Source organism: Staurois parvus, unplaced genomic scaffold (genome assembly GCF_062004578.1).
Source record: "Staurois parvus isolate SC_StPar_1 unplaced genomic scaffold, SC_StPar_1.0 ptg000558l, whole genome shotgun sequence".
Classification (NCBI taxonomy): Eukaryota; Metazoa; Chordata; class Amphibia; order Anura; family Ranidae; genus Staurois; species Staurois parvus.
The window spans coordinates 930,199-939,107 of NW_028318354.1; the positions used below are offsets into that span (position 1 = coordinate 930,199).

General features: G+C 41.1%; 1 protein-coding gene across 1 annotated transcript; it reads left to right on the forward strand.

Annotated features, from left to right (window-relative positions):
* The first annotated feature begins 4,067 nt into the window (after positions 1-4,067).
* On the forward strand, positions 4,068-8,402 carry LOC149450943 (nicotinamide N-methyltransferase-like). The gene is made up of 3 exons (XM_089691262.1): positions 4,068-4,283; positions 4,724-4,931; positions 7,285-8,402. Exons 1-3 carry the CDS (start codon positions 4,133-4,135, stop codon positions 7,712-7,714), a joined length of 789 nt encoding a protein of 262 aa, XP_089547388.1. The 5' UTR covers positions 4,068-4,132; the 3' UTR covers positions 7,715-8,402.
* The last annotated feature ends 507 nt before the right edge of the window (positions 8,403-8,909 follow it).

Genomic DNA, 8,909 nt, shown 5'->3' on the forward strand with positions numbered 1-8,909 from the left:
TCCCGGGGCACGGGAGTCCATTCTTATGAATGGGCTCTTGTGCCCACGCAAAACGCAACGCGCGCGACTGAAGATATGTGAATCGGGGTAAAGGGCTTCCCTAAAATGCAACATGTGGTGTCACGATTGCGGCGTCAGACTCCAGACCTTCTCACCAAAACATGTGACCGAAGGGCTAGCCGACCTAAAACCGCGATGTGACGTGCGAAACAAAGCCACACCCAGCTGCACAACAATTTTCCAGCTAATGGATACCGATCGATGTGCCAGCAGCCTGAATCGATTGTTACTGGGCCAGGTTAATTATGCAATTAACCCCTTCACACTGCCACCACCTCCTTTTTGATCAGAGAAAGAGGAAACTCGCGTTCAGCTATACCACTATAATGGTTGATATAGTCGACTGCATAACCCGGTCATTGACACAGGCCGGTTATACAGAGAGTTAAACCAACAGTAGCATCTCTTTAAAGGCAGGGATTCGTAAATTGCAATTAAGAGCTATAGAAACAGTTCAACACTTTCAGAAAAAAGATTTATTACTAAAAGGTTCAAACAGGTGCAGTAAAAATATTTACAGAGAAGATGTAACTAAGATATATATATATATATATATATATATATATATATATATAAAACAGCACAGCAAAGAGATAACAGGGAGAAGTTAAAGGGTTAAGTTACTTGCCATTAAGCCTTGAATGGAAGCAGATCACGTTTCAGAGCGAAAGGCACAGGTCTCCCCAGGTAGTATATTGATGTTAAGAATGGGAGACTTCTTTAACTTAAACTTCCTTAGGCTTGGCAGCCTGTTTTAAAGTTTCCCAGCAGGGGGTGGTTCTGAAGTAAAAGACCAATCCCCTGTTTAGGGAGGGATCGTCAGGCGGAACCCTAAACTGGAACCAACATCTTTCCTAATTCATATTCTGGTCTATAACGTTCCATCTGCACAAGTGACAGTCCTCCTGCGGGTATATTATTATGCAGACAGGTCTGAGGATTATTTAGATATGAATTATGAAATTATACATTGCACGGTTCATGAGTTCTATGTTTCGGCTCCCCTGATGGTCCGAGATAAGCGAGTGACCCGTAAAACTGTTCGCCTGCTCATTGGCCATCCAACGACGTGTCCGGTTTTTATGTAAGTCTTTCATATTCCAAGATATGAGACATAGGGGAGAAATTGATTTGAGAAGTGTTCATCTAATTCTGTTACCTACGCTGAGCTAGGTTTATTAGCTCAGAGGCCCTTCAACTCCTGGGAAGGCTGGTTACCTTGTTACGAGAAATTACACAGGTACTTTGGCCAGGGAGACTCCAGCTCTCTCAGGAAAACTGGTCATATCTCTGCTTAGCTGAGAAAGGATACAGCTTTCACAGACAGCTCAGCACCTAGCTATAGATGCACCCTATGATTACCAAGCATCTCCGACTGGAAGGAGGACTGTTTTGTTTACTAACAGTTCTCCTCCCTGTCAGCTCAGGCACACTGCTTTGGATGGCTGTGCACAGTACAGCCATCCAAAGCAGAATGCTTACAGTGAAGCACACTGACACGGCCCCCTAGTAGAACACTCCCTGCACACAGTTAACCCTTTTATCGCCTCTCATGTTAACCCCTTCCTGGATGTCATGGCACCAAGTGTGGATTTTTTTTTTGACAAAATTTCTTTTTTTTTTTTTTTTTTTTATACTAGACATGTTTAATAGCAAAAAGTCAAAAATATTGTTTTTTTCCTAAAAACTGTTTTTTTTTATAGTGCAAAAAATAAAAAACGCACAGGTGATCAAATACCACCGAAAAAAAGCTCAATTTGTGGAAAAAAAAGGAGGACATAAATTTAATTTGAGTGCAGCATTGCATGACCGTGCAATCACCAGTTAAAGTATTGCAGCGCCGTAATGCAAAAAATGGCCTGGTCAGGAAGGGTGGTAAATCCTCAGGAGGGCAAGTGGTTAAGGTGACAGAGTTACCCGTGTTTCTATGAGTACCAGGGTATGTTCCCAACAATCATTACAACTGTAGGTGCTGTTTGGATGATGGTGAAATGTCTTAAACTTTACAGAATAGTTCCAATTGAAAGTGACCGACTACCACTAGCTTTACCGGAGTGGACATGATTTGAATGATGGTTTAGGTAGCACCTTGCACTGATTAGTTGTTTGTTATTGAAAGAGATAGTACAGAGGTTGTATTTCAGACTGTAATGTACGTTACCATCTTCATAGAATTTCTAAACCATTCTCTATCCAAATGTAGCGCTACGCCCATATTAACCGCTGGTTAGGATGAGAGGTGCTTTGCCTCAACCTCAAGAACTTCATCCCCTCTGACACACTAGGTTGAGTGTACAAAGCAATAGCACAGAAAATCTGTGGAAGTAATATTTAGTACCTAGTAGTAATACTATATCAAAGAAAACAGGCACCGAATAGTTAGTAAAGGTAAACTGGTTATATTGTCACCTGATATGGTTGTTTCTAAGCATAGAAATGGAATAACAATGATAATAAATAACACAATTTAGCAAACAGGGTGATTAGTAATAAAGATTAGGTATAAGATGACACTTGCGGGAGATCTACTAAAACTGGAGAGTGCAAAATGTGGTGCAGCTCTGCATCTCCTAAACTGTGAGCTCGAAAGGGCAGGGCCCTCTAACCCTTGTGTATCATGTATTGTTTTGCTACTGTATTGTCTCATGTCTTGTCCCACATTCTAATGTACAGCACTGAGCAAACCCTTTGGCGCTATATAAATACTCTATAATAATAAAAGGAACTATTCAGTTTCCAGGTTTTATTTTCAAAGCTTAACTGAACAAGCAAAAGTTAGAAGCTGATTGGCTACCATGCACAGTTGCACCAAATTCTGAGTACTCCAGGTTTAGTAACTCAAATCAGCATAAACAGTAGAAATGTCACCTAAATTTCACGGGTGAGCAGCAATAAATGTTGTTTTACTGAACACAGGAACTAATGGCGACTATGCTAGGCCTGGACCGACTGGATGCGCACTGTCCATAGGAATGAAGGAAATGGGAGATGAGAACAAAGGGGTCTTTCAGATTGGTTTTACTGGAGGGGCATGATGATGGTCTTCTGACAGCTATCATTGGGGCCCTTTAAGAAGCGTTGGTGCACTTAAAGACAGTTTTAGTAAACCAGCATGCAGTTTTGGGGTGGTAAAGATGCAGTAAAAGTGCGGTATAGGTGTGGTACAGGTGCAGTTTAGGTGCAGTATACTTAATAACCTATCTCCAGTAACTCAGTCCTTGTTATCAGTGTGAACAATGGGCAGTACCATCTCACCAGTCCCTGTGGTGTGACTGTAGAAAGGAGGTCCCCTCAGTCTCTCCAAAGAATGATTCTGGTGATCATTGGTGAGAAGTAGAGGGTGAGAGGATGCTCCCTGCAGCAACAGTGCAGATGTGATCTCTGTGGTCTATGCTGCACTGCCATGGTATCTATGCCCTCAGGTCTCAGGCTTTATCTCCTCTGGTCTGGCCTTTCAGCTGTGTGTTCAGTACTCTGCAGATGTGCTGTCATCGGTTCCCTCCTCCCATGGTCAGCACAGTGTGTACACTGCACATTCTTGGCCAATTGCGTGCTTTCCTGCAGCTAGAAGGTAGTTGCGCATGCAGGGTGTGTTTTTTTATGTCAGCTGTAATGGGATAAAGAGTAGGCATGTTGGATTGTGGAGTGAGAGCAGCCGCTCTCAGAGCCAACATGAAGATACCAATAACTGATCTGGAGCGTGCCTGCAATGAGGGGCCCCCTGTCCCCGCTGCTGCGCCAGGGGTGGCTGCAACTCCTGCCCACCCCATGTCCCGACTCCACTTGTAATGCAGTAATTTCTAAGAAAGGATAAACCCTTTTGTACTCCCAAAAGTAATAAAGAAAACTTTGGAATTAAATATACTTTAAATTGTTTACTTTGTTGGCTGATCACAAGGCAGTCACCTGAATCTCTACTATCAAAGAATGCTGACTTGAGTCACAATGTACTAATATTGGGTGACATGCTAATGAAGTCATATTAATATTTAAGAAGTTGAATTCTTCCCATGCATCAGAAGATAGAAGGAACACTGGAAGATTGCTGTAGTGGAGACAACAATAATACAAGATGGAACCCGGCTCTCATAAACTCTACCATGTACACGGCCTTCACTCCAGGACTCTGCTAGATACATACTGCTCCAGTAAACCAGAAATGCCCTTTGCTCATGAGGCTTTGAGTTATCCTGCAAATAAATTTCACAATGCATTTTCCACAGGTGGGTAAAGCTCTTTTTTGAATAATAAATTCTTTGTGCAGGAAGTATATATTGGGAGATATGAAGCATGGACTATTGATTTGCAGAATGGTCTTGTGCAAGTAAAGAAATGACTGAAAATAGAAGATGGAAGAATCATATATTTACACAAACCAGCTAGAGACAAAGTAGAGTTGCTTCTGATCCACTTTAGGAAAACCTGTAGATACTTTAACTTAGTGTTGGAGTAAAAGAATATGCATAGGGGGTGAAGAGCCAGGATTTTAGAGATCTCGTTGATAAAATGCTGGAGATATAGAAGTAATCCATAGGGGGTTTAACTTTCCGGCACCTACCAATAACTGAAACATCAGGTTAGCTGTTCTGAATTCAAATGCACTTCAGAGACACCATCCATACCACAGCTCTCTTTGAAGTTTTTTTTTATTTGTTTGCTGCAGGTGACATTAAAGGAGACGTGTTGATTGACATGAGCATTGGACCCATCATTCACCATCTCTATTCAGCACAAAAATATTTCAGAGATATCATCCTTCTCAAACCTTCTGACCACTGTATTGTAGAAGTGAAAAAATGGATGAACAGCCGAACCGGAGCATTTGATTGGTCGCACACCTGTACACTTGTGACAGAAACGGAAGGACAGAGGTGAAGTATCTGTCAGTTTTCTGTCTGAGTCAGGCTGAATGCATTGTGTGATGATCTAGTAGTATTGCGAGGAGGACCAGACATTATTTTTAAAACATTTGTATTATTTTAGTAGTTTCAGCTGTTAGAAGACTTGTAAATCAGGTGATAATATGAGGGAAAAAATGATGTTCATAATGCTCTAATACTTCACTAACCTCAAATGTAATAATGATAGAGGGATCTTTTTGGGTATGCAGCATGTGATACCCAGCAAAAGAGGTGGAGGAGAGGAGAGGGAGAGAATGGGAAAGAAGTGGAGTTGAAAGAGCAGGTAGAGAGGGGAACAGAGAATGGGGGAAGAAAGGAGAGAAAGAGAGGAGAAGAGAACTGAAAGGAGAGGAAAAACAAGTGTAGGGGTAGAGGGGGCGTAGGGGTGATTTCTGAATGCAATGGGCTCCTGTACAAGATCATCAACTGGACCCTCGTGAGTCCGGAATAAGGGAGAACCATGCCACACTCCACCCACCTACACATGTACATTAAAAAAACCATTCTGTTTAACAAAGCAGTAGGCACAGAGCACCATGCCAAATTGTGGGTGTGGCCAGATTGCTCTAACAGCGGAAAGGTATTAAAGGGCATGGCTAAATAAAACCTGAGTCTAACAGATACAATACTTGGTATAATATTTTTTTTTAAATGAAGCTCGTCCATTACATATGCTTTTCAGTCTACCATAATCGCTTGCAGACTGTGCACTGTAGTTTTACTGCTACAGTGCGGGCCGGCTGTGCAGAATCACACACACACACAGACAGACACACGTAAATACATACAGTACATGTGTATGTAAGTAATAGTTTATTTCCGGGTAGGGGGTGCACACACGTTTGCTAGCCAACCCGGCTGCGCTGTCACTGGCTCCAGCACATGCTGATCAGCACAGGCGGGTCCCAGCCATGGATCATTGGCCAGGACCCACCGATCGGTGGAGCAGATGACAGGAGAGAGAGATCTGTGTTGGTAAACACAGATCTCTCTACTGACAGCGGGGATGTTTTATGCCAGGGAATAAAAACTGTCACATCCCTTAGTAAAATCGAGACACAGTAAACTCATGAACACTTGCTAGGCACACAGTTAACCCTTTGATTGCCCCAGATGGTAACCCTTTCCTGCCCAGTGTCATTAGTACAGTGACAGTGAATATTTATTAGCACTGATCATTGTATTAGTGTCACTGGTGATGTCAGTGGCAGTTAGTCAGTTCCCACTCAGTGTCAGCTAGTGTCAGATTGCCTACCGCACTATCACAGTCCCACTATAAGTCATTGATCGCCACCATTATTAGTATAACAACAAAAAACAAATAAAGAAAATCTCTAGTATATATACCGTCATTTGTAGACCCTATAACTTTAACACAAATCAACTCATATACACATATTCAGATTTTTTTTTACCAAAGACATTTTGTAGCAGAATACATTTTGGTCTAAATTTATAGCAAAATGTAAAAAACATTTTTTTTTTCAAAATCTTTAGTCTTTTTTAATTTTATATATTAAAAAAATAATAAATCACAATAGTAATTAAATATCTCCAAAAGAAAGCTCTATTTGTGTGGAAAAAAAAATTATATAAATGTCATTTGTGTACAGTATTGCATGACCGCTCAATTGTCATTTAAAGTAGCGCAGTTCCGAATAGCAAAAAATGGCTTGGTCATGAAGAGAATATAATCTTCCAGCAGTCAGGGGGTTACAGAAGAACTTCATAAAATAGTCAGTAGCTACTTAGCAACAAGCAACAGTTAAAACAAAAATATTCTGGTTAGAGGTATTGGTGGTCAGTGGCTGGCTGTAAAAATACCCCCCCAACATTGGTGGTTAATATCTGGTTGGAACAATAACCCCATACACACACACACACACACACAAGCACACACATTGGAGGTCATGAGCTGGCAATAAAAACACCTCCCCCATTGATGGGTAGTGGCTGGCTGGAATAATAACCCCCCCCCCAGCATTGGTGGTTTGTGTTTGGCTGGAGCAAACCCCTTTCAGCATTAGCAGTCAGTGGCTGGCTGGAACTAGAAGCATCCCCTCCCTTCCCAGCATTGGTGACTAATAGCTGGCTGGAATATTTCTGTCCTCCACTCAGCATTGGTGGTTAGTGGATAACTGTAAGCGCTTCATCTCTATGGTAAATAGATGGAGTTGACACTCCTCTCCCACTGATACCTGGAAGGCTCTTCCACAGCTCAGAAATGTTAGCGGCATTCACCAGCTCAGACTTAATATGCTCAATGATCACACAATATCAGTTGAATGCTTTACATGACAAGGGATGTGCCTTTTCCTTCCAGTGACCAATGTGAGGACAAGGAAATTGGACTCAGGACGGCAATTGCACATGTTGTAAAATTCGATCTCAACAAAGAAAATCTCACAGACCCAGTTGGGCTACCACAAGCTGACTGCCTGGTGTTCTTTAGTTTTCTGGAAGCCATCAGTAAAGACCTTGAAGATTTTACAAGAAATTTCAGGAGATTCTCAAAGCTTCTAAAACCTGGAGGGCATGTGATGTATTATGGAGTTCTAAATGGCACATTCTATACGGTTGGGGGAGAGAAGTTCCATTTTGTAAAGAGTAATGAAAGCTACTTGAGAAGTATGCTCAGTGACGAGGGATTTGTTATCACCCATTTGGAGGTTTCCCAAAGGAAGGCTGAGACTGATCTTGTTGATTTTGATTCGGTTGTGTTCTGTACAGCTTATAAAGAAAAGAAGTTTTAAACCCCATTCACCCCATTGTGTTAGAAAGTTCACAGCTGTTTTAATGAAAGAACATAAGATGTTTTAGTACAATTATAATGTGTAACATTAAAATGTAATGCAAGGCAAACAGCAGGTTGTGTGAGTTTTGAGTGAGTTTTCCATTAATTTTCTTCCTGGGACATGTACCATGTGACTTTTAATTAAAAAAAATCACTAATTTAAATGCATTTTGTGTTTTCAGTGCTTTTTCAGTGTGTTTCCATGTGTTGCTATTGACCATAAGGTAATACACATTTTTACCAAAAAAATTTGTCAAAATCAAAATGCACTTCTTTCTAACGCAGCACATTGGTGTCAAGAGCTTCATAGATGATTACTTCAACTAGTTTTCATCTGCTTTTATTACGCTGTGATCCTGGGTTGTAGGGCATATAAAAAGATTGCATTAATGGGTCCTTAGATAGGAAACAGAACTTAGAAACATATTTCAGAATGTCACCTATGTACTGGTTAAATACCTCAAATGTTGGGACAGTCCTCTGCACATAGAGATCGCCAACCACAAATCTGCTTCCAGAACCTGAACACCAAACATTTCACACTGACATAAACAAGCTGTGGCCATTGTTAGCTATGCAGACTGTCAACGATAATGTCTTAGTATCTTTGATTGATTTGTAAGCTAATAAAAGAATAAAAATCTAAATATTCTGATTCCAGAACATTTATTTGTGGTGTTTCTTTACCTTTACTTACCCATTACTTAACAATTTATTAACACTCAGTAACCCTGATTCATTTTCATTATGCCCTTCTTCCCTTCTTGGCTTCTCTATTTTCAAAATTGATTTTCTTTTTACTGTTCATATGTAACCATTTTATTTTTGTTCATTTTGTTAAGTCATTTTTGTAGTTTTACCTCACCCAAATACCTAAATAATTAGGTAATTATCAAAATAAAAAAAAATAATGTAAGCCCCCCTTATTCTTACCTGAGCCTGATCCAATCCAGCAATGTGCATGAGAGCAGAAATTCTGGCTGCTGCCTCTCTCCTACCTGGGCAGAGTGATAGCAGCAGGAGCCATTGGCTCCCTCTGTTGTCAATCAAATGCTGTGCCGAGGGAATGGGGGGCGAGTCCGAGCCTCCTACTCTGTGTGAATAGACGCAGATAGGGTGGCTCGGTAGCTGGCCCACACAGGTGCCCCCATGAA

Bases quoted from the DNA above. Each gene is read 5' to 3' on its own strand.
- LOC149450943 (XM_089691262.1), top strand. From the start codon at position 4,133: ATGGAACCCGGCTCTCATAAACTCTACCATGTACACGGCCTTCACTCC. The intron at 4,284-4,723 runs GTGGGTAAAGCT...TGTTTGCTGCAG, and splicing joins TCACAATGCATTTTCCACAG to GTGACATTAAAGGAGACGTG. The intron at 4,932-7,284 runs GTGAAGTATCTG...TTTTCCTTCCAG, and splicing joins ACAGAAACGGAAGGACAGAG to TGACCAATGTGAGGACAAGG.